Source organism: Anastrepha ludens, chromosome 4, assembly GCF_028408465.1.
Source record: "Anastrepha ludens isolate Willacy chromosome 4, idAnaLude1.1, whole genome shotgun sequence".
Classification (NCBI taxonomy): Eukaryota; Metazoa; Arthropoda; class Insecta; order Diptera; family Tephritidae; genus Anastrepha; species Anastrepha ludens.
The window spans coordinates 122,771,893-122,799,304 of NC_071500.1; the positions used below are offsets into that span (position 1 = coordinate 122,771,893).

Genomic DNA, 27,412 nt, shown 5'->3' on the forward strand with positions numbered 1-27,412 from the left:
TATTGCTTTAATAGCACCTTGATAATCGATGAAGATGTTTGGGGTGGCAAAGAGAGGGATCATTTGCCAGAACTACTAGCCAAAGAATAGTTATATTTGATCAACGATTTTTGTCGAATAATATACAATCAGGGGAGCATAATATCATCACACTTTGGAAATAGTTGATTTTGAGGTTATTTGTCTTGAGCTTTGCATTATTATTATGTATAGAAATGTTTGTTGATCTCAGTATTTTATCGCCTAGTTTCAGAAGGAGCCTTCCCGTAAAAACTCTACACCGACGACTCCAGCTTCAGCTGGATGGTATTTGGGCAATAACTTAACTACTTGCCATAGGTATGAAGACAACGATCTTTGAACTTATGGAGGTGCCCGGACTCTGTGGTGTTCAAGGCAACAAACTTGCTGATGAATTGGAGAGCTGCCGTTTGTTAAACTGTCCAATTGGGACGGAAACTAGTCTAGCTGGAACTGTCGATTGCATTAAGACTTTAATTAATAAAGCTCACGAAATCCCCGTTGGTGTAGTGCCGACACCTAAAAGACAACAAAGCGTTTCCTAAAAAGTCCTCATAGGGTGGTAGCAAAATTACTAATTGGACTAATTTCGAGACGCAACTCATGGGGATGTTACATGGTTTGTTTGGAGGATTAGAATAGTATAGGGCATTTTCTCTGCCGCTCTTCAGCTTTCGCCAGACTTACATAGATGGCAAATGTTTGGGTCGGATGTATTGGGAATGCCAGGGCTACATTCTCATTTCCTCGACAAACTGCTAAGACTCGTAAAAAACTCTTGTGAATTGGCACTAACTAGTCCCCAACCCACTGGTTCTGCCGAGAATTTAAAAATGACTGGCACAACAAAAACTGGACGTTCTGTTGAGAATATTGCTGTTGTAGCACAAAGTGTTGCTGAACAACCTTGGACATCGACTCGACGTTCTCACCGAAAATATGATTCGACAGTTTGGCAGATTTTGACTGTAGATGTGCTCACGATGGATATTTAAATGGTGCCATTTTTCGCATATAATTGTTAAGAGCCGCATTTTGAGTAAAAAGAGTAAAACATGATAGAATCTAAATTTTGTGATGTTTCAATTTAAACATCTAGGCGCGTCTTTTGAAAGACCCTCTATAATAGGCCTGAGTGCTTAGAAAAAATTTCCAGCCAGCCAGAGTTCATTACCGAGACTAGCCGGATTTATTTCGTTCAAGAACTGTATTTCTGCAACATTTCTTAAAAATTTATGGTGAAGATTTATGCTGCTCCAACAACAACAAGACGTCACTTCTCTCACTGCATTTGTAAAGGATCAAAAACGTGGAATTCAGAATCATCTGAAAATGATTTATAGAACATTTTATAAGATTCATTTTTTAAGAATCTCATTTATTGTATTTTCAGCCAAGAGACAAATTCGCCCGCGGTATTTTTTAATCTTCTGCCTTTCTTTTTTTTCGAAAATGTATTTTACATAAAATATATTTATATAATGATTTCTATAATTTGCTTTTTTTATTTTCATTTCTATCAACCCAAATCACGGTAGAAAGGAGTGACCCGGTACCGAAAATTTGTGGTCTATTGTTTCAATATTATCAATGCTACTTCAATATAACGATTTTGGCCGGGACAAGCATAACTCTAAGCTATTAAGTAGTTACAACTGAACATTTTCAAGTTATGTTTTTATAATTCCCTTAAATTTTCTAATATACTTAGATCACTTTCATAATTATGGGTACTTTTATTGGTATCAGTTATGTTTCCTATTTTGATCCTATCAAACACTCCTGATTCGAACACTTTATCTATCGTGACAATGGGCTAGAAGTATCTACATCATTGGGGTATTTTTTAAATCAGCGTCAGCTCTGTTTCTTCTTCACGGAGCAATGCCCTTAATGTGTCATTTATTAATTAAACGTGGTGAAAATCCAATAAACTTGTTTATTTTCGCTACCTCACCAATTAAGATGATTATTGAAACAGCAACTAAAATAAAGTGGCCCATAATTTCAGTTGACACACACCCTAAGCCAACTGGAATTTGCGCCAACGCATTTCCAATTCATTAACAATTTTAATCCGCACAAACAAAATCTACAGACAAACTATTTCAAATTTGAATATGCAAATGCGAGCAATTCTGTAACTTGTGACTGTGTTGCACACCTAGCAAATGCTGTTGAACTCGAATATGAAACCTTTTGGAAGAAAAAGCAAACAAAATAGCTTACAAATAAATAAAAAATTAAATGAAGATCGAAATCAATAAGAAACGAGGTGAGTGAAATATACACAAAGCGAAAGGCCAGAAAAAAAAAGCCAACTAGCCACTTTATAATAGCCGCGATATTGAAGAAAGATACACCACTGCATAGAATCAATAAAGAAAAAAAGATTGTGATTGACTTGTTGGAAAAATAATTACAAAAAAAGCAAAACAGCGCAGCGAGTGGAGCAGCAACGAACGAGTTGGTCAGTGATCAGTGCGGTGATCCGATCGGACGAGTCAGCGAACAAATAAACTTTAATATAAAGCGACGGAAAGTAAAAAATATAAATGAAAATGTTGGTAATAAAAATGTGAAAAATAATAAATAAAAAAGTCATAAATGTAAATAAGTAAAATTAAAAATTGCCATATGTGCCCATGTGTGTGCGTACGTGTACCATACTCGTACCATAGTTTCAACTGCGAAGCGTGAATGGCGGCAATACAAAAATAAGTCGGCGAAAATAGTCAGCAATAAAAGAAAATAAACAAAGGCAATTGTGTGGAGAAATAAGTAAAAGGCACAACGCAAAAACAAAACAAAAAAATAGAAGTAAAAAGAAAAATTTATCAATTTGATGCAAACGGCTGGCGGCAAGCAACTTGTTAAGAGCCAGAGAAAGAGATAGAGAGAGTGAGAGAGAGGGAGAGCGCGCAAAATGCAGAGAACCCAACGCAAAGAACTTCGCTTTGGAGCATAATAAAGTGTGAGCTTGAGAAACACAAATCTAAGACGATGTCAGCTTCTATGGAATAGTGCACGTGGAGACTTTTGAAGTCAGCGATGAAGCGCTTGCACAGCCAGTGACTGGGTTAAACTGCCAGCAGCATGCCTACTTGTGGCCCCTTGGAAATATACAGCAGCTTTGATGACGTCCATCCGCATTGAACAACTGACTGACTCATGCCAGCGCGGCGGCTAAGTGAAGACACACACCGAACAGCGAACACCGAACGTAAACAAACGTCAGCTAACGCGATCAGCAGAAAAGCGAATGAGCACAAGCGTTGAACGTTGCCGCCGTTGAACCGGCTTGCCGCCACCTTTGGAGACTTGTTTGCTTGCTTGCTCGCTGGCTCGCTGGTTCGCTTGCCTAGTGAGTGTGGATTACTCAATTTGACTTGAAGGGGCTTGTGTGTGAGGCTATTGTTGAAGCACTTAAAGATCGTCAACGGCGAGCTTAGTTTCGGTTTGAAGCTGCTCGATTAAACACAACTTTGCGGAGAAATCGAAGTTTTTTGCGCGGACAACAAACGAGAAAAAAACTACTTACTTTAGGCAGCAAAAATTTTCTGTTATTGCCTACAAAGCGTAAATCAATTAATAAAAATCCGCTTGAAAATTAGAAGTGAGTTGAAAAAAACGTTTTGAAATTAGAAAAAGTGCCGCAAATTCGTGGAAGGAAAGTGAATTAGAAGAAAATAAGCAATTTTTGCAGCTGTTTTATATTTTTTTAATATCATTGACATCGTTATTGTCGCCACGGTCGCCGCCGCCGTAGCCCCAGCCGCGTATCTAACAACTGTTTCCGCTTAACCTTATTTCGTGGCGATCTTTTTTTCTCTGCATTGCCAGCTCCAACTGGTAATTACACGGCTACATTTCAATCCTGACCTAGCTCCGGCTACTTTTGACGCCTCCCTTGAGAAGTAGCAACAGCAAATACAGACATAGACCCGATTACAGTTACTCAGCATTCGGCGGATGTATTGGCTTTGCTTTCACGCTTTTTCTAGCGCTTAGTGTTGGATTTATTCTGTGTATGTTTCTAATTTTCTTTGTACAACAGCAAACTCGAATTGTAATTGAATACCCCCACTCAAGTTCAAGCAAAGTGTAATTGATCGACAACAACAACAACGGCAATAACCACGGCAACAACAAGTTATACGTTGCAAGCGTCTGTTAATTCTCGCGCATGCGTCGATAACTAAACGAATTGTCTGACAGTTAGTCGAAAGGCAACTTGAAGTGACTGCATTGAATGCAAATTACGTGCAATTTTTGTTTTTTCTCTGTTTTATGTTTTTAATTTTCAATTATTCAAATAAAATTGTAACCAAAGCAAGCGAGTGCCACAATCGCCTCCAAACAAGCTGTGTGATTGTGTCTGCCAACAGCGCTCAAGCAAAGACAGTTGAAGTGAATCGGCAAACGCCTGCACTGCATTGAGCTACTGAATGCCCGCACAAAAGATAACCACCGTAGTAGAGAAATGTGGAAAAAATATTAATGCGAATCCGTGCGATTTTTTGCTTTTCTCTACAGACCAATGCGTTGCATGCGTTGAACTGCAAAAATAAAAGCAAATAATCGCAAATTAAAAAAGAAAATATCAAAGTGGAAATTTACTACAAAGTACAATAAATTTCAAACTCAAAAAAATATTGAGGGAAAATTATATAAATAAGTGAACTTAAATAAAAGCAAATGTTTACACAAAATTAGAAACTATTAAAAGCAACAACTATAATTTAGTAAAATATTTAAAAATGAATGAAAGTTTAAATGATAATTTAAAGATAAGGGAAATTTTTATGGCAAGTATACATGGGATTAAAAACATAAATATACTTGAAATAAGAGATGTATAATTAACCAAAAACGATACAAAAACTAATAAAAAATTTAAAATATGAAGAATATTAAAATAAAGTTAGAGAATATTTCAGAAACTAAATTTCTTTATTAAAAAAGCAAAAACTCACTTCAACCAAGTAAAAATGTATATGAATATATAAATTTAAATTTAAACAATGTGAATTTAGATAAAATAATTATTTAAACCAATTTATTTTAAAATTTTGAAGATTTTAAAAATTCGCTGGAACAAATAAAATTAAAAAAATAAAGGAAATCAGTTTTTTGATCAAAATAAAAAACACATCAAAAATTTTAACAAAATATTTAAAATTTGTCTCAAAATAAATTAAAATGTATAGTAGAATTTTGAAATATAATTTGAAGTAAAAAATATAAAGTTACATTTACTATTAAAGTAAAATTAAAATACTATCGAAAGCACAAGTGAACTTAAGGTATGAACGTAAAACTACTTAAAACAAATAAAGTTTATATAAAAAAATGAGATAAGAAAATTTAAAAAAAGTGAAAAAATTCATTAAAACTCAAAAACTAAATAAAAATGTAGATAAAAAAATTGAGATAAAAATGTTTAAAATAAACGAAAAAATTATATAAAACTCAAAAACTCACTTATAAAAAATAAAAATGTAAATTAAAATATTGAGATAAAAAAATTAAAAATAAATGTAAAAATTATTTAAATGAAAAAAAATGGAAATTAATTCAAATATTTGATAAAAAGAAAAGTTCGGAACCCATTAAAACTTTTGAAAACTCCCTTAACTAAACGAAAAAACAGTTAGATTCAGTCAAATCCACTAAAACAAATAAAAATTAAAAAATTTAAATTCTAAATAAACTTTCTCTAAACCAATTAAGAAACACTTAAAGAGAGCCTAATAAAATCTTTAAAAATTAACTTAAATTAAATAAAAGTTTATTCAAAACTTTTTAAATATAATTCGAATCTTGCTTGAAGTATGAAGCCCCTAAAGTAAACATGAAAAAAGTAATTAAAGCTCAAAAACAAACTTAAAACAAATTAAAATGTAAATAAAAAAATTTTAAATATATGAAAAAAGTAATTAAAACTAAAAAAAAATAAAAATGTAAATAAAAACATTTAGATAAAACATTAAAAATTAATGATAAAATTAATTAACCACGAAAAACTAACTAAAAACAAATAAAAGTTTACGTAAAGAATTCTAATTAAAAAATTGGAAATTAAATCAAATAATTATTAAAAACAAAAGTTCGGAATTCTTTAAGAATTTTGAAAATTCCTCTAAACTAAACGAAAAAAACAGTAAGATCCACTAAAACAAATGAAAATTAAAAAATATAAATTCTAAACAAACCTTTTCTAAACCAAACAAGAAACACTTAAAGAGAGTTTAATAAAATCGTTAAAATTTAACTTAAGGGGTTAGGGGTAGTCAGAGGCCCGAAAAAATGATGATTTTCACGAATTTTTTTTTGCTACTTAATTAATTTATTTAACAAAAATAAAAACATAGCATAAAAACATCATGTTTTAACTCGCCAAAATTTCAAAAAAAAAAAATTAATAATTGCAAAAGTTATCGCTGTTTGTGTGAAGCCCGTTTCTCCAGAAGTCCCTTGCGGTGAACATCACAAGTCCTTGCAGATTCATCTAAAACCAATCGGATGAGAAAAATTATTTTTATTAATAGATAATCTCGAGCCGGATCGAAGCTTTTTTTTTTTTCTCAAAATGAACAAAATGGCGGCCTCAGGAAATATTTTTCAGATTTTCGGGAAAAAACCAACAGTTAATTGTTAAAAAAAAAATCGAAATTTTAAAAAAAAAAAAAAATCCTTCGATCAGGCACAAGTTTTTTATGTTTTTCAAAAGCTGTATAAATTTTATTGAAATCTACGTAGCGGTTTTTAAGTTACAGTGTTCACCAGTTTGAAAAACATAGTTTTGAGAAAAACGCATTTAAAGTTTTGCTATCGGCTCCGGAGCGGCCGAGCGCCCTTTGTTAATTGTTGAATAACTTGAAAAGTATTTGTCGGATTCACTTCAAATTTTTACACAATATTTTTAAAACATTATACTATAAGAAAATGCAAAAAAAACAAAATTGATTTTTTGAAAATTCTGACTACCCCTAACCCCTTAAATCAAAACAAAAATTGGGAATTTGAAATTGGAACGAAATTCACTAAAACATTATTGGAAGCACAAATGGAGCCGATAAAAGTTATACAAATAATTAGCTTAATAAAACTTCTAGTAAAACTGGGAAGCATAAAGCAAACAAAAATAAAAATTAAAAATATTAAAACAAAAAAAATTATTTTAACGAAAAAATTTAATTAAAAAAATTGAGTAGCAATAATTTTGTATTTTTCATTAAACAAAATTATATATTAGTTGTAATTCATTGGATGCTCAAACGAAATTTTAAAAACGCCTAGTCCTTTTCAAGTTGTAAAGCTTCCAAAAAAAGTTAAATTTCTTAGTAGGTTAAATTAGTTTAAGGTGGTAATCGGTCTGTACGACTAACTCACTTAAACATTTTAGGTTCGTTGTAATACCAGTGTGGCCACGGGCACCTCATTTATTTTTCTTCGTGGAACCATTTTGTGGCTTTTATGAAGCGTAGGATTGATTCCATCCCCACGCCAGACAGCTCTGTACGAGAATTGAAAAAGTATTTACCTGGAAAACCTGCTCTGATTTTAGCTAAGGCTGGACAATTGCAAAGGAAGTGCTCAACTGTTTCTTTTTCTTCCTCATCTCTATAACTTCTCCAATATTTATAGGATAAAACTCCTAGTCTCAAGGAATGCCTGCCAAATAGCCAATGACCGGTTATATAAGCCACGACCTTCGAGATATCCGCTCTTGAAAGGCTAAGCAGTTCCATTGTCTTTTTCTTATTTATTTGCGGTCACAGTAGCTTGGCTTAGTAAATTAAATATTTTCTTAATTAAATTATAAATTGAAATATTGTATAATAAATAAATTGTTTGGAAGCAGTCATGAAAATTTGGTAAATCTGAAAAACCCAAAAAGGTAAACCTTAAATGGTAACTGGTTTTTTTAGAAAAAAATAAAATCTGCACAAAAAATTAAATTAAAAATCAACTAAATCCTACTACAAAATCGAAAATAAAATAAACAAATAAAAAACAAAAAAATCTATAAAGTTATTTTTGACTGAAAAATTAAAAAAAAAATTTTAATACAACAAAAAAATTATAAATTCAAAAATTGTTTTTGACTGAAAAATTTAAGGAAATTTAATAAAACATTTGAAGCACTTGTTTATGAAAAAAATAAGCAACTCCAAATAAAACCATTTTACCCTACCCCTCCGACTACTGCAAAATATTTTTGAAATTTGACAGCCACTCAAGTACTATGGAGCAATTGTTTTGCTGTTGTTGTAGTGCATGCATACATATTTGTATATTACTCGTGTGAATGCTTTTATTGTGCTATGCTTTAATAGGCAAAGCACGTTTTCGCATATTATTTCGTATTTAAGCAGCATTTAAATGCTGAAAACTCGAATCGTGAACTTCAAACAAATCGTTAAAATTTCGTTACATAAATATTTACTAGTTGGGAGTTTTCAGCGACACATTGGCACGTCGCCGACGCCAAATATGAAGCCAACGGGCTATTTCGTAAACAACAACAAAAACAAATTACCTCATGAAGACTTTAGCAACAACTATTGAAATTCGTAATGGCGCTTGGAAAATGTGTTTGAAGTGAAACAAAAATTTTATTAAAACACACAAAAAAATAAAGTGGAAAAAATTCGTCGAAAAATTTAAGTAATTGCGGGGAAAATATATTAAAATAAAAAATAAAAATACAGTAAATTAAACAAAATTTTCTAAAACAAAAATTAATGCAACATTGTCGAATGCTTAGGAGAATTTAAAAATTTAAAACAACAAGTTTTCAGTAAATTAAATAAAATAAAAATAACACAAACAAAGCAAATATTTAAATATTTTATAATTTAAAAAAATAAAAAAGCAAAGAATAATTATAAATATGAATTTTTCGATATTTACCTGCTAGCAAAAAAACAAAAAATGGCCGTAGTAAAATTACAAAATATTAAACACTTAAAAAACTAAAATGTTTCCATAAAAAATGTATTGCAATACCATAAAAAGTGTTTAATTTAATGCAACTCTAAGTGTTCTATTTATTTATTTTTTCGCTTTGTTTTGCTAGAAACCCTCCTAGAAAGCCTAGTAATGAAATTATTACCAGAGTCATTAAAAAAGTAAACGGCACATTAGTTACTTGTTTCTTAAAAAAACATCAACACAACACAAATAAACACAAAATCTTCTTCTGAATAGGTCACCGAAAAATACAATAATAAAAAAACAGTGCATAAATTGTAAGAATATTAAAACGAAAAACATATCAAAACAAAAAGTGAATATAGTAAACCACCAAAATTGTACTTCTATGTGCACGAGATAATAAATAAAAGTTTGAATTCAACTTAAAAATCGTCACTTGAAAATGGCGCACCCTGTGTACTAAAAGAAAAATTAAAAAAACACATACATAACTCTTCAGACCCCCTACTACACTCACACACACCTGCTAAGCACTCCTCCCGAGACTCAAAATGGAATATCTGCTGCTCAACGCATTCGAACAAAACTACTACAATCGTATCAAGGAATTTGAGCGCGTGGCCGCAGCAGCTGCATCCGCCGCAGCAGCATCAGCTGCCGCACAGAACACGCTCTCGCCGCGCGCCAACTCCCATACGTCCAGCAACAACACTAGCAGTAGCAACAACAATACTACCAATTCTTCATCGACCACGTCATCAATCGCCTCACCTTCAACATCCTCCTCAACCGCCTCGTCTTTATCATCTTCGCCAACATCAGCCGTTGGCAGCGCAACCGCCGCAGCGCTGCCTGCTGTTAGCCCAACGGCGAGCAAACACAGAAACCATCAAGCAGCAGTCGTTGCCACTAACGGCAATGGTCCAACAAATGGACAGAAACTTCCGCAGGTGCATCCGCCGCAGCCAGCTCAGCGTTCACTCTCACCGCACCATTTTCCACATTTTTCCGCAGCACAAGCTGCTGCTGCTGCCGCTGCTATGGCCGCACAACAGCACCTGCATCACTTGCAGCAACAGCAGCAACAACAACAACATATCGCGCATCAACATCAACAGTTGGCACCGGGGAATTTGAGCGGGCATCATACCGCAGCCGCCACGCCGTCACCAACAATTTCGCACATACAATTGCAACATGCAGCGGCGTTGCCACTGCCGCCGCCACCATCTCATCTGCAGCATTTGCATCACCACCACCAAACTGCGCACGCGCATGCACATTTGCTACACGCGCGCGATCAACAAAATAATTCGAATGTGGCAAATAGTTTGTTGTGGCAGCCGTGGCGTGATCTCCATCACCACTTGTATCAACAGCAACAGCAACAACTGCAGAAAGGTAGGCGATATGAGTAAATATAAAATATTTGCATAGATTTAGTGTGAGGAAAAACAAAGTTTTTCAAAGTGCTTTTCTCTTTGCACGCAAATATTAAAGAAAAATAAGGAAAAATAATAAATAATTATTTTCGAATCGTGTGGTGTTCTCACTCCGTTGGCGTAGAAAGCCTCAGTTTTGCTATTATGCAGCATGCGTTTGAGCCAATTCTATGCATGGGCATCATGCCTAGATAAATGCTTACATGGACAAAATTGGTTTCCGCCTGCGACTGAAAAAATAACCCCTGCATGGGTTTCTACCTTAAAATTACTCATAAACAGTAAATAAATAATTGGCACATACACTTCTGTTGAGTGTTTGGCCGGGCTCCTTCTCCTTGTTGTGGCGTGGGTCTTGATGTTGTTCCACAAATCGAGGGGCCTACAGTTTTAAGCCGGCTCTGAACGAAAATGTTTTTTTATGAGGAGCTTTTTAATGGCAGAAATACACACTTTGACATTGCCTGCAGAGTGGCGAGCGCTATTAGAAAAAACTTGTCTACCATTTTGCTGTTTCATGCACGACGATTCGAACCTACACTTTCCCGAATGGTAGTCTCGCACCAACTCATTCGGCTACGGGCCCATAGGCACTGATATTTTTTCTATGTATAGAACTAAAAATGTCAGCTCATTTCCCGAATTCTCTCAGATCCGATTGTGTTATTGATGTCATCAATAGGAAATTGAGCTAGAGGGAGCTGAGTCGATGTGTGTTCCTAGGAGACATCACTTCTTCCTGTAACCCTTTCTTACTTCTTTCAAACCATTTTGAAGCTACTAACACTGAGTATGGCTACACTTAACTCCTGAGGGAAAGGATCGCGGTCATTTACAATCAATATTTGGATTTATTTAATTATTCACTCTTCCGAGCCACTGGTTAGTATATTTTGAAGTAATCAGTCGCTATGATTTGCATAATCCTATCTACTTACTTTTGTTCATTCTTTTATGATGAATTATGATTTGAATATGATAATGTGATGTGGTGTGTGATATGATATTGAATTTTGTTAATTTTGAAATTATACAAAATGTTATTAATATATCCATGTAACCGACTATTGACCCAATTAACGTATATGTAAATGCGAGGTTCTGAATAATCAAAACAGGTCACTTTGGCAATGCCATGGGAAAATGAATTTCCCAAGCGTCTGAACTAATTTTCACATAATCAATATGAATGCTCTGATTGTAGAGTGTTAAGTTAACCCAATTTGAAATTGTATTTCTCCCGGCCGTAGCATTCTAATAATGCAAGTGGCGAAGATGGTGTGCACACATATATATTTTTATATGCATTTACATATGTATGTGTTATATTGTGAACATTTGGATCACCCTACTTGAATACTTGAATAGCTGAAGCAAAATTCTAATTAAAAAACTAGAGCTAATCTGCCAAATGGGAATTAGACTGGAAGAGAGGTAGAAAACTTTAACCAAAAAAACTTTGTTTTTATTTCAAAAAATTTTTGTTTTATGCCATAAAAATAAGACAAAAATTATTTTATACTATAAAAATAAAAACAAGTTCTTTTGGACCATAAAAATAATTTTTATTTATTTATGATTTTTTTTTTTTTTTTGCTTATAACAAGTTTTTCACCAATTCCGGTCTAATTTGTGCTAAAAGCCGTTTCATTGTTGGCTATTAGAACCACTTTTCGACTAAATCTATATTTACCTTGTTTTCTAACAAAAACTCGTTGATCGGTTAAAATTCGCATCTCTCAAGAGGTTGCCAATAAATTCGCTGCGCATTTGCTAAAGAATGGTAAAAGAACCTTTACTAGGTATCGGGAATGTTTCGATGTCCGATAACCTAAATCAAATCAACCACAAGCTGATTACAGAAGCCATTCAAAAATATTCTAGATTTAGATGTTGTCAGATTCATAGAGGATCGACCGCGTGTAATGTTACTCCTTATAAAATGGATAAATAATAAGTCAGCCTTGTCAAAAATTTGAAAGAAAGGCAGATGAAAGTACCTACTTACATCCAGCAGATCCGAAGAAGTGCTTGCCTCCGCTTCATACCCTGTCCCAATGATTTCTCATCTCCTTCCACAATCGAGATCCCGTCTGCATAGAAGATAAGCTCCCAGGTAGACATATCAAAATCATCTCACAATGATTTTTCAATTCTATACTCCTTCAGGATATCGTCGATTTAGTTGAAATGGTTTTATTAATACACATAATAACCAGTCTCCCAACAAGTTCTCAACTCCGCACTCCGTCGGTAAGTCGCCAGTGTAATAGGGAAGGTCGCAAGCATATTTATTATTATTAGGCTACTACCACCGATGTGCGGTAGCTGTTTTCTGCCTAGTGTACGACATTTACAATGACTGTGTTCAGAATTTTCAGTGTCCATTTCACAGAATCGGTCTCAGAGAGACCAGTTTCATTTAAGTCTGAGGTACGGTTACAGTGGCCTGTGAAGTAACCAGTTCAAAGTCTTAAGTCTAATCTGTTAAGTGAAAGTAGTTCAACAGAAATTACTCTGACCGGCGTTAGGAATTGTTTCGCTTGTCGCTGACCGATAGAATTTCGCCAGTGTTCAACTAATTTCTTCCCTTCCCACTTTCTAAGAAATTGCTCTCAAGTCCACAAAAAGGCTCAGAACCAATTAGAGTCAAGTTTGCCCCCTTTTTATATTAGCTAGATGGTCCGCTGTTTCATTTCCCTCATGTCCCTCGTGTCCAGGAACCTAACCTAATAATGAAGTTTTCTAACATTTTGAGAAGGTTTAAGCAGTCATATACCATTTTTGAGGTGATACTAGTTAATAGAATGGCTTTCAAAGCCGCCTGACTATCTGAAAGTATATAAATGTGAGTTCCTATTTCTTCCTGGAAGCTTGTAGGGCAAAAATCCATTGAAATCGATTTTTTGACTTTAGATCCATTGATTCCTACCTTTGTTCTACCATCTTCTAATTTCGACCCATCAGTATTCCATATCTGGGATCCAGGCTTGAAAATGATAGAATTATTCTTTAAAATTCCATGATTGCATAATAGACTACGCGACTTGGCCACCCGAAGCACAATTGTGGTCGCTCATTTTATACGTATTCTTACGCTCTCCCAACCTGTCATTATTCAGATGACAACGAAGTAACTGGAGCAGTTGCTGCGTTGATTTTTTCTTATATCCCCAACACAGTCTCAATTTTTCCCGACCTCTGTTGTAAACAATCACACTTATGACGTCAGTCATTCCTTCCTTTAAATTCGCTGAGAGTTGAATAGCGGCTTAATGTTGGCCACACCTTTACAGTTTGTACATCGTGGTACACATTTTTTTTCGCCTCTCTCAACGGAAAGAACAACAACGTCGGATGTGTTATTCTCTAGACTGGGTACTCACAGCCCATTTCTGGCGAGTGAGAGATGAATCAGCTTAATTTACTCAATCCCATCCAAGGATGATAGATTACCCGGTTTGGCCATAGCTAAGCTGAAAAACAAATTTGTTCAAACCACTTCGGCTGCCACATCACCCGGTACTTGGTAGCCGAATTCTGACCGCTCATTTCACATGCATTCACACACTTGTCCAATGTGTGACGACAATGAAAGAACATGGGCAGAGACTGCCTTAATTTTTTCGTATCACCAACGCAATTTCATTTTTTTCGTAAACAAACTTCTTTCAAATTCGCTGAAAGCCGGTTAACGGTCTTATCTTGGCCAAATCTCTGAAAATCTGTTCACCATCCCTAAACCAAGTTAGTTTCCTCCTATCACCCCAGCGTATGCCGCGCTCTGTCTCCGAAGTTTGGATTTTGTACACAAAGTGAACTACATAAAATCCAGTAATGTTTCAATCGAACATAGAACGCCGATATTTAATTCAATATTTCTTTTAAATTTCAGTTTTCTACAGTCCGATTTTTATTTATTTCTCCCTACTTTCCGCGGTTACTTAGCATTCGTTTGCTTTGACCCCAAAAAGCAACATTTTTAACAATAATTTTCGGTTAATTCATTATTTGTCACATTCAAAATATTTTTTTATTCATACTTTTTATTTTTATTCTCTTTTTATTTCTTAATTTTTTTATCATTTATTTTTTCTTTTTAGTTGCAGTAAAGGTTCTTTGCTTTTTGTGCAATTTCTTCACGGCTAATTTTTGTGTAAACACTTTTTTACCAACTTCCATGCAATTCTAAGAAATTTGATGCGCTATTCGTTGCTATAAACAACACAAAAAATAGAAAAACGTATTTGTTGTCTTGGTTGCTGAAAGTGAACTCATTGTCGCCAATGAATGAAAGCTTTGTTGCCTTGGCGTTCGGCGCTCGCTGCACGCTAGACGGTTAATGGTTGTAAATTTCGGTTGCCTTAAGTGTTGCTGTGGTTTTGCAAATCGGTGAATTGGTGGTGTCGACTGTGCTGAAAGTGGGTCAAGTCACCTATTTGCAAAGCTATACCATAACAGAATTAACCAATGAGCAAAGTAAGAAATTTGCTGCTACCATTTTATTCTGGACTATTTAACAGAATCGTTGAGGTTTTTCATAGGTTTTAGCGCCACCAGCAATAGCGTACATAAACTTATGATTGCATGTATGAATGTATATATGTACATACAGTGACTCACAAAAGTATTTTGCATGAGAAGACAAATAAGTTCACGCTTCAATCCCTTTTTTTTTTTAAATTCATTTGTTAATTATTTCATAAATTCTTAAACATAAACCTTATATCTACATTAACAATGTATTAAAACTTTAAAAGAAAAATATGTTCCAATGTAAACGTAAAAAAAGTAAAATAAAATAGAATTCATTGCTCACAAAAGTATTTTGCTTTTGACTAGGTGGTGTACAAATATACTAATTTCTATTAATTCAATATTTCGTATGATAACCATTATTTTTGGAAACTGCTTCCAAGCGCCTTGGCATAGATTCTATTAACTTGCGACAAAAGTCAAGAGGTATTTTTTCCCATTCTTGGAGTAAAACATCTTTAAGGTCACTTTTTGACGAAATTTTGTGTTCTCGCACTCTTTCTTCGAGATAGGCCCACAGATTTTCTATGGGGTTGATATCGGGACTTTGGGGAGGTGTTGGTAAATGTTTTGTATTAAAAAGTATCCACATTTTGACATCATGAGCTGTATGCTTGGGGTCGTTGTCGTGTTGAAACAAAAAGTGGTTAGACGACATTCCCATTTTTTCTGCACTGGAATGTTAGTTGTCTTTGAGAATAGACAAATAAAGATGTTTATCCATCGTTCCATCTATAAACACCAGCTTTCCGACTCCTTGGGCCGACATACAACCCCACACCATGACGGAACCTCCACCGTGCTTAACAGTGGATTTAACATTTTTTAATCGCAGCTCTTCATTTGGCTTCTGCCATACCATACGACGTCCGTCCGGACCAAAAATGTTGTATTTGCTTTCATCACTAAATATGACGGTTTTCCAAAACTCAAAACTTTTGGTTTTATAGGTGTTGGCGAATAAAAGCCGCTTTGCTTTATTGACTTGTGAAATCAGTGGTTTTTTCCTTGCTGCACGACCGTGAATATTGTTGCTTCTGAGGGCTCTGCGCACTGTCTCATCGGATACTTCAATCTGAAAGGTTGCTTTTATTTTGTCATTGATTTTTGGGGCTGATAAATGTGAGTTTTCTCGATTTTCTTTCAATATTTGGCGTTCTTCTCTCTCAGTTAGCAACTTTGGTCGACCAAAACGGGTTAAATTTTCTAAATTACCGCGTTCTTTACACCGTTTTATTACATTTTCTATCGTTTGGCGGCATCGACTAAACATATTGCAAATATATTTCGTAGATTTTCCTTCATTATGGAGATGTAAAATAATTTTTTTTTTCAGCTGTAGTTAGTTCTTTACCCTTTGGCATTTCCGATATGCACAGTACCACAATTACAAACGAAATTAACTCAATTACAAATAAAATTGATTATAATACGCACTTGTAGCCACAACTTCAGCGAAAACAGAAAAAGTAACTGAACTGCGTCCAGTAACGGTATCTATAAACAATAAGCAAAATACTTTTGTGAGCACACATTTTCATTGCTACGCACGTTTTTTGTTATATGCACCTAACGGTACAATTTTTGTGCATGATGTGTAGCCCAATTGCTAAGACAGTGCTCAATAATGCGTGTAAGTATTAACATTTTTATTTTCGGATACTTAGTACATACAAAATCTTAAATTTGTACATACGCGCTATTATGCAAAATACTTCTGTGAGCCACTGTATGTATTTTATATTTTGGTGCAAGTGGTGGTGTTGTTGCTTAGCAATTCATATGAGTTATGCAGTCGTAGTATTCGTAACGTGGTGGCACGATTTTGTAAGTGGGGCTGTTGTGAACGGTTCTCAGATGTCTAATGTACTGGTCACTGTTATTGCGGTCAAAATAAGAAAGTATATCGTTTTTCTTGCTGCTGTCCAATCATCCTAATGTTTTAAAAATTGTACGTGCTTATGGCACTTTGCCCTTATTGCAGTTTACATACATATGTGAATGCATGCTAAACTCAATTTTTCCAAATAAAACCTAATTGTCCAACTTTTTACTAGCAATAATTTTTCTATACAGTTTCACCTGTATATTAATCTGTATATGTATGCATATACAAGTGTACTTATGCATAAAGGAAAGTTTGATTTCCCAGTTGGCAACAACGTTTCTCGTGGCAAGCATTTCGACAGCTTATTCTATTCGGTACGTTTACGTTTTGAGCATAAATAGACATGCGTTCGTACGTGTTTTTTCACAATATCTTGATGGGGAGCAGCTTTGATTTTACAACGGTGGCGCAATATGTCCTAGAGCGATTCCACGATAGTATGATCTCACTTTTATAGATTTTTTTCTGCATTTTTATGTCAAATTATGGTTTTTATGTGGAGCTTTTTCATGCCAGAAAGACATGCTACGGTTTACCATTACCTACTGAGGGACGATCGCTATTTTCCATAATTTTGATGTTTTATGTATACAGTGGACGGTGGTGGACTAAATCCAGGTCATTATAGCGCTGTGTTGATCTCTTGTTTTTAATACTGTTATTCTCTTATTACACAGTGCGACATCAAAAATCAAACCGCACCGGACCTTTTTTTTCTGAAAATATACCTATTCAATAGCAAAACCCTCGCTGGGTTTTTAAAAGTTAGCTCGATTTTTTTTTTTATTGCGTTTTGAAGTTTTCTATTTTCATGAGATTTTGGAGTTTTACCTGTACGCTAAATTTGACTTATAAATCGACCTTTGTTTGATTTAATCGATTTATTTTGTCATAGCTTGATGCAGAAATTTCGTACATGTACAAGTAAACTTATTTTGAGAAGAACCTATATCTCAATACGCAATTTTGAATACCAAAATTTCGAAAAATTGTATGTTTTTACCATTTTTTACTGTAATTATGAAAATAATTTTATACGTAACCACCCGTTATACACATTTTCAGATTTTTCTATTTTTGCTAGTATTTTTTCCAGATACGGTTTTCTAATGAATATTGGATGTAACAAAATGTGATCGTGAGTAGTGAAAAGCAAGATTGGTCTCACAAGACTTTTAGCCTGTTAAGTACATAGAAAAGTGGCTAGCACACATTCCAAAATAAAAAGTATAAAGAAGGCTGTAGTCTGTCTTATCAGGAAATGTTTGTTTTAGAAATTCCAAAATTTGTTCTTGCGAGATCAGGTTCGTGCATAACAACTCCTAAAACACATTTGACGCGCTAAATATTTTGTGAACAATACGGTTTTTGTTAACATATTTGAATTTATTAATTTCATTTACGTGAATTTTTTATGAATTAAGAAAATAAAAAATGTACAATTGTCCTGCAAATATTAACGTTTTCTGCTGTTGTTGTGGACGTGTATGTTGTGACTTGAAGGTGATTGCTATGCTTACCGGTCTTCAAGTTGGCTACATTAAACACATGTGTTTTTTGTGTGATTGGGATGGTCGTTACAAAGGGGATCAATACCAAAAAAACGATTGGAAAATGAGAGATGAAAGTGAAAAGAAAGACGCCAATAGAATTCACAAGGAACTTGTATCATCCAAAAAAATAATTTTGCCACCACTTCACATCAAGCTAGGAATTGTGAAAAATTTCCTGATGATTGTTGCTAAAAGGGATGCGGGGTTTTCCTGCCTACGTGACATTTTTCCGAAGATCAGTGATGCAAAATGGAAAAATGGTGAGATTCTGAGATACATTTATTTCCAGATGCACACATATATATCATTTATTTGTATATATATTTTTTCATATTTTTTTAAATTTCATTCAGGCGTTTTAAATGGTCCTAACATTCGCAAATTGGTAAAGTCTGAAGACTTTAACAGGGTCCTAATAAACAATGAAATCGTTGCGTGGGAATCGTTAAAAGAAATAATAGTTGGACCTTTAGGCAAACATCGTTCTCCAAGTTACAAAGAATCTGTGCGACGAATGCTAGATGCTTTTTCCAAAATTGGGGTCAATATGTCGCTAAAAATTCACTTTCTTCACCAACATTTGGACTATTTTAGTCAACAATTGTCGACAGAATCAGATGAGCAAGGAGAGCGCTACCATCAAACTGCGATGCCATTTGAGTCAAGATACCGAGGAAAACGAGCTCCAGGTGCCATACTAGCCGAAATATGTTGGTGGAGTAAACATATTTTTTAATACGACCAGGAAGAAAATGAAGGAAAATGGAGTAACCAGGAGGAAAAAGAATATGAGGTAGAAGAAGAAGAGACAGGCATGGAATTCTTTACTGATGAATCTGATTACTCTGATAATGATGATGTCGAAATTCAATCATTGTCGAAAAGAGCTCGTCTCTAAGGTTTTAGTACGTAAAAATTCCTTATTTTAATAAAAAAAAAAAAAAAATTATAAGAATTCAAGTCTATATTCTTTTTACTTAATCTATTTAATATTTTTACCTACAGAGTTTTTAGATATTTAAAAAAAATTTAAAGCAGAGTATAAAAAAATTATTTTTATGAAGAAAAATCTTGTTAAAAATTTATTTTTTTAGAAAATAACAAACTAAAAGTTCAGTTTTATGTTTTTATCTTATAAATGACTTTTTTAGTACATTTTGCAACATTTTTGCTAGAAGAAATAGTGAGAAATTTTAATTATTTTCATAATTACAGTAAAAAATGGTAAAAACATACAATTTTTCGAAATTTTGGTATTCAAAATTGCGTATTGAGATATAGGTTCTTCTCAAAATAAGTTTATTTGTACATGTACGAAATTTCTGCATCAAGCTATGACAAAATAAATCGATTAAATCAAACAAAGGTCGATTTATAAGTCAAATTTAGCGTACAGGTAAAACTTCAAAATCTCATGAAAATAGAAAACTTCAAAACGCAATAAAAATAAAATCGAGCTAACTTTTAAAAACCCAGCGAGGGTTTTGCTATTGAATAGGTATATTTTCAGAAAAAAAAGGTCCGGTGTGGTTTGATTTTGATGACCCCAAAATTGTCGCACAGTGTTATTGCTCTCTCTCTCTCTCTCTGTTACTTTTCTACGCGGCCGACTTTTTTTATTTGTTGTCTTTTTTTTGTGGGGACAACTAGAATCTAGCAACTAGTACCTCATTCAGACAACATTAAGTCCATTGTACTGCACTTGGGTTCCCTTTTTAATTTTCTTTAAATCTACCCGAAAGAAGAAGAAATCTGAGTAGATTTTATAGTGCCAAAGAGCCAAGGTGGTCGCAGACGCATAGAAAGTGGTCCGCCGCCTCATCCTCCTCTCCACATGCTGCATAGAGTGCAATGTTTGAGATGCCTATCTTTTCCATGTGCTTCGCCCATAAAAAAACCAGCTGCCTGCAGTCACTTCTGATTAATGACAGGAGGATCTGCGATAGTCGGTCGGACATGACAGGTAACATCAGTTTTGTTCATGTGCAGCCTCTTTCATCCTCCCAAGCTCGCTTGTGGGTTGAAGTAACCCGTTTGCTAAGCGTAGATTTAATGGCTGCAGAAGGGAGGGCAGAACGGGCTGCGGGCCAAAGAAGTTGGCGATACCCACGTGTCCCCCGACATGTTTACAGGATTTACAGGACTCAACTACCCTTGAAGTGGTTGGAAGGCGGTCTGAAACCATTAGCGCAGATTTGCTGTCGCTGCAGACGCATACAGATCTCCACCTGTTTTCTACAACAAAGTTCATTGCTTCTTGAATGGCATACACCTCCGCTTGCAACGCAGATGCGTACATTCCAAGAGCAAAGTATAGTTTTGTCCCTCTGGATTCCACGTAGACACCAGGGTCGGAAACCGTTTAAGATAACCGACTTCACATTGGACCCGTGCGTCTAGATATATGAGATGACCTTCACTCTTTGTCCAACAAGCCGAACACTGCGTGGCCTTCTGATATTCGGCTGCGTAGATATATCACCGCTGTCTTTATTGCTGGCACTCCCAAGATAAGAAAATTTTTCTACTTCTTTGATTCTATACTGCTATAGTTGCATATTCTGGGGCGTCTGTAATTCACTTCCGCGTGATTTTGAATTTAGTTGTCAGTTCACTCGAAGATGAATTGAAGAACCTGTCCGATTATCCAAATTTATTATATTATAGGTATTATTGTAACTGTCGATGACCAGATCTAGAAACAGCCGCTTTTTTTCTGAATTTCCCACGAATTGTGAATTGTAATAGTTAAAAATCGTTATGTTTATCAATATAGTTTAATGCAACTTTCAAAAACACTGGATCCCGATGAAAGTCCCGTAATCCGAAATCTAATACCGAAATTTCGCGATTGAAAAAAATACTACTCGTATGCACTTTACAATGCAAATCTCTAATACAATCGAACCTCAATAAGTCGAACTTCGATATCTCGAATATTTGATATCTCGAATCAAATTGCTTGGCAATGGCGTTTAGAGTGAGAATTGTGTGTAATTTTTACTTGATAACTCGAACTTCTATTACTCGAATATCTTGATAACTCGAACAGAATATTTGGCGCCAGCTTTGATAAGTCGAATTTCCAGGGGAATCCCCTTATTACGTGTTACTTATTTTATAGCAAACAGATGTCAGCAGTAGGGTCGCTGCACTGTTTAAGTCCACAGGTATTTTATTAGTAGTTCTTACGCGAAAATAAACTCTGTTGACATGTCACCAAAACGTTGTTTAAAAACTTTATTTATTGATGAAAAATTTAAACTAATTAAGGAAGTAGAAATGGGTGCGCGAAAAAAGATTTAGCTGTAAAGTTTATCAAACTTGCATTTTTTCCCCGAATATGACATCAAAATTACAACCACTCGATCAAGGTGCTTTGAAGTAAACAAAAGTCTTAACATTACATTAATGGACTGTGTTGATGAAATAACTAATGCATAGAATATCGATGTTAAGCCTGAAACGATCTCTAATTGTTTTAGAAAAGCCGGCTTCGGTCAAAATTCTGAATGGGAGGAAGAAGATGACATTCCTTTGGTTTTCATAAGCGAACGCATAAAATAAAGGAGTAAGGAAGAAATTCAACTGCAGAATGAATATGAAGCTTGGCAAAATAGCAAAGGTACAGAAGGTGTTACCTTTAATGATTTTATGCATGTGGATGACGTTATTGTTACTTCAGAGTTTCCCACAGATGAAGATATTGTGGAGCTATTGGGATCTAAATCCGATTTTGAGCATGATAGCGAAAGTGATGTAGAAGATGGTTTGCAAGATGATATACTGCAACCAGTTTCAAATGAGCTAGTTGCAAATTCGTTCAAGATTTTGCGGTCATATTTAAAAACCAATGAACATACAACCGATTCTCTGTACAATGGTTTAAATAATATTGAAGCTTTTTTTGAAGATCATAACAAAAAATCCTCTCGTCAATCCCAAATAACTGACTTTTTTACTTTAAACGAATGAAAGCTATACATCTATTCATACAATGTTCTTAATTATGTATATATAATTTTAAAATATACACATACAATATTATATAGCAACTATACATAATTTGAAGCATGTACTGTTTTTCAATAAAATTGATTGCTAACCCTTGAGTTTTATGGATCGTTTTATTTTTCCTTAAGGTTTTATTTGTTTATGGATTTTTATGTATTTATGTACATATGTATAATATATTTGATAACTCGAAATCTTGATAGCTCGATTTTTTTTTGTGGCATGTCATAGTTCGAGTTATCGAAGTTCGACTGTATATTGATTTCCTTCATTAACCCTTTAAGTATACTCGTCATGAAATGATGGCATTTTTTCGTTTAAGTATACCAGGGCATCATGAGTGCCCGCCTATGAGAACTTTTACTACAGTTGGTCGAGTTACAAAGTTATTTCTACATGAATTTTCCGAAGAGTTATGTTTAACAAGCTACTTTTCACAAGAAAAATTCGGCAATAAATAGTAAGCATTTTGAAAAATTGTTGGGCTGCCATCAACGATTTTGAAATAATTTACAAAAGATTTACACGTGCAAACCCTATGCTGAAAAAACACATTAGCAATTAAACCGATTTGCTTTCTCTTTTTGGTGGGCTGCTAAGAAAATAGCAAATTATTATCGATCCTTTCATAATATTAAAATGAAAAGTGTTATATAACAGAAAGTTGTATTTTTTTTCTTATTATTTCCCTTATTAGCTATCGATAATTTTGCAAAGAGTAAAAAGTAAATACACTTTTCACTTTATAATCGTTTATTCGCTTGTCAATATTGTAAAATAACACTTTCGACTCATATTCATTAATGGGCAATGGACTCATTGAACTCGACATAAAAGGGAATAGATGTACTAGGTGCACATATACATTGACGAACAATTGACAGTAAATGTCGCAATGTAAAAAATATGAATGTAGCTATAAAAATGTTGGGCACCTGCAAGAATGTAAATTTTGCCATCCACGATATTGCCACAGTGTCCAATGGAGCCAATACCAACAAAGAAGAATATGCATTTATCAGAAGAATTGAATGTTGGAATTCTTTTATTTTCTTAAATTTGTATGCTTTATTTTATTTATTTATTTTTTATTGTTTGTAGTTTTTTTGCAATTCGTAGCAGTTTGGGAAATTTTAAAGCTTACAACACACATTTGCCAATTGGCAATGGTAATTTGCAAAATTATGACTGACTGACTGACAAGTTTGTGAATCGAGCATTGAATCCGCTGAGGTGATTGTTTTTGACTTGCTTTCTTCGAAATGTCTGAATTGCAAAAGCGCGGAATGGTTAACCCTTTTTGGTTGCAGTTAAGCAGGCGGCTGTTACCATATGCCTTTAAGCAAATAATGGTCGTTGTCATAATAGTCGAGTAACAAACTTTTGTGGTGGACATAAAAAAATTAAAAGCTAAGCTTAATTATTTGTGCATAAGTGGCATTTTATTTTAGTATGAAATTGTGAATAAGTATGAGAAAAAATGGTCACCAATGCTGAAAAGCCATACTTAAATGCATATTCGTGAGGAAAAAGTATTAAATGCAATTGCATAGAAAGAAAACTGAGAAAAGGAAGAGCGCCATGGCAACGTTTTTGTATTAGCCTTTTAAGCATTTTTTTATTTCGAAAATGTGCATGGGTGTAATTAATTTTTTAGGCGATGGCGAATACTCTCGACGAAACGCCCGACTTCAAAGTGTTAAAAGGATTTTAATTGAATAATTTGAGTTTATTCGATTGATTTTATTTTACACGAAAAAATTATAAAAGGAACTAAATCTACATATTATATATATATAAAAGAAAGTCATGCTAGTTACACTATTTATAACTTGAGAACGGCTGAACCGATTTGACTGAAAATTGGTGGAGAGGTAGCTTAGAACCAGGAGACGGACATAGGATACTTTTTATCCCATTCGAACTCGTTTCCGTGATGTCACTATAAAATGTGTTATAACAAAAACGCATCTTTTATGGAATAACAAAACGCAAATAACAGCTAAACGTAATTTTGTCTATGGTTAAGTAGAAAATTTGATAATATAAATTTTGTCAGAAATATATAATCACAGTAATTTGTATTCCCTTTGAATCATCATTAGCAAAGCAGCACAAGAGCAAAGCGAGGCAGCCCGTGAAACGGCTCGGTTGGCAATGCGAAATCGTCCAGCGAATAACAGAGATCAACAAGTAGATCATTTTCGTCGCCCAAGAAGAGAATTATCAAGTGCTGATTTGAATCGAGGAGCGTTTCGATATGATTGCAACACTGATTACAACTTGCATCCTAGCGTTTGCATTGGGCCAATGAACGTTGTTTGCGAGTATTGTAGCGCATTGAAGTTTTCCGGAGAAACGCCCGGATTGTGCTGCCTTAGTGGAAGAATGAAATTGACTTTTTTGGAGGCGCAATGATTTTATTGTCTGGCGACTTCCGCCAAACACTGCCAGTAATTCCAAGATCAACGGCTGCTGACGAAATAAGCGCTTGCCTCAAATCATCGAATCTATTGCGCTTTGTGAAGAAACCTCAGCTGACAACAAACATGAGAGTTGCATTACTTAATGATACATCTACTGAAGATTTCTCTGAGCAATTACTGACTATCGGTAATGGTCGAGTACCTGATTACGAATCGAGCGGATTGATTTCATTTCCTCAGAATTTCTGTAACTTTGCCTCATCGAAAGACGAACTTATCCATAAAGTATTCCCAAACATTATTAATAACTACAAAAATAATGAATGGTTGAGTGAGCGAGCAATTTTAGCGACTAAGAATAAAGATGTAGATGACCAAAACTACATAATTCAAAAGGATATCATTGGAACAATGCATTCATTCAAATCCATTGACTGTGTAACAAATGAAGATGAAGCCATCAACTATCGAAGTGAATTTTTAAACTCCTTGGATGTGCCTGTCTTACCACCGCACAATATACGCCTAAAAGTTGGCTCCGTAGTAATCATGCCTCGAAACATAAGCCCACCAAAACTTTGCAACGGTACGCGTTTGGTGGTAAATAAATTGATGAACAATGTGATTTACGCGACGATACTCAAAGGAAAATTCGAAGGTGAAGAAGTTCTCATTCCGAGGATCCCGATGATCCCAACCGATCTTCCGTTTGAGTTTAAAATACTTCAATTTCCGATCCGTCTTGCATTCGCCATGACCATTAACAAATCACAAGGCCAATCCTTGAAAGTTTGTGGTCTGAATCTAGAAAATCAATGTTTCTCACATGGTCAATTATATGTGGCATGTTCACGGGTCGGAAAAGCATCTGCGTTGTTTGTTCTTGCACCTGATAATAAAACAAAAAATGTCGTGTATCACAAGGTGCTTAACTGAAGAGTGCATCTATTAAAGCTTCATTGAAATACTTGATTAATAAAAAAATTAACTTAATAAAATCAAAAATCTGCTTTTTTATTGCCTCTAGGGCGGAACAAAGTTCGCCGGGTCAGCTAGTTTCCTATATTTTTATTATCAGCTTACAGCTAACAATTTATCCCTTTTAATATTTACACTTTTAATGATAAATATTTTAAAAATATACCGAAATAAGCGCACATTTAGTAATGTAAAATCTATAGAACGAAAAGTGTAAGTCCAATCTGATTATATTTAAAACAAACAAATATAATTCTTGGGGTTACTTTATAATTTGGGCCTTAGTAATTTGTGTTGCATCCTCCTTTAATCATAACTTTTTGAAGTCGTCGAGGCTGGATGAATAAGAATGGATGATGATACCTATAGAATCCGGTGCAACTCCGAACTAAACGATCTTACTCAGAACGGGACAGCTGCGCGTTTTATTAAAGCGCAGCGCATAAGATGGCTGGGTCATGTTACCCGTAAGCCTGCTGACTGTGCCGTGAACAAAGCCATGACAGGAAACTAATGGGAGTAAAGGCCAAAGGCCAAAGGCAGGCCCATGAACCAATGGATAGACACAATGGAAAACGATATCAAGGATTTGGGAATACATAACTATGAAGCAAAAGCTCAAGATCGCCTGCTTTGAAGGAGCATTGCAAAGGAAGCTTTGACGTACCCCGCGTTGTAATGCTGTGAAAGAAGAAAAAGAAGTCGTCTAGGAATCGATTTCATTAAGTTTTTTATAATATTTTGATCAATTTTTGACGATTCGACATTAGTCGCACTTCAAGAGTTTTAGCGTCACGGCTGCTTGCAGGCCATTCTAAAATTGGTTGCTTTGAAAGCATGAATAGCTACGTTGTCACGCTGGAAAATCCACTCCGCATCGAAATTATGATTAAAAAAAGCAATAAGTTTGTGACACTATTTATCTTTGTGCATATGAAACACACAGAAGTTTTGCCTTTGACTCTAATGGCTGCCCGAACCATGACAGAACCCCCTCAAAAATTGCAAACCATTCTCTCCTCATTTTTCTTCCATTTATCATGGCAATACATTTAGAAATAATCTGATCCGTCCAGATTGAATTTTTTTTATCCGAAAAAGTTATTCTTTCCCATTCATATTCCCAATATTGGTACTTTTCTGCAAATTTCAATCTGGCCTGTTTGTGTCGTGGAGTTAACTTAGGCTTAGGTACTCATTTTACATATTCTAGAGTAGAATCCGATTGCAAAATTTGTTACACACGACGAGTAGTAACTTCAAAATTAAGGGCGTGTTTAATTTCAGCAGGGCTATTTGATTTATTTATAACTAAACGTTTGATTTCCCGAGTATCTCTAGCGCTAAGTTTTGATTTTCTTTCAAATAAAAGTAATGCGAAACCACAATTTTGCTTCTTTTTAATTTTGAAGCAATCTCTCGAATTGTAAGGTCCCTCTCGCCATGGTGAAATTTGTCCCTGCTCAGACTCAGACAAAGCTTTTTCGCGCGGCTTATTTTTTATCTCTAAAACCAAGCAGACACATAAATACGAGAATAAGATAAAACAATCAAAAGCACTTATAATACATATAATAATTTTAACGTTATAACTTACGATGTAAACTTTTA

The 27,412-nt window shown here is 34.6% G+C and overlaps 1 protein-coding gene across 1 annotated transcript in view; it reads left to right on the forward strand.

Moving 5' to 3' along the window:
* The first annotated feature begins 200 nt into the window (after positions 1–200).
* Positions 201–27,412, forward strand: part of LOC128860943 (uncharacterized) — an 83,837-nt gene continuing 56,625 nt past the window's right edge. The window contains exons 1-2 of the mRNA XM_054098751.1: positions 201–3,637; positions 9,238–10,365. Coding sequence (XP_053954726.1) covers positions 9,516–10,365 — 850 coding nt within the window. The 5' untranslated portion in view covers positions 201–3,637; positions 9,238–9,515. The remainder of the gene's footprint in view (positions 3,638–9,237; positions 10,366–27,412) is intronic.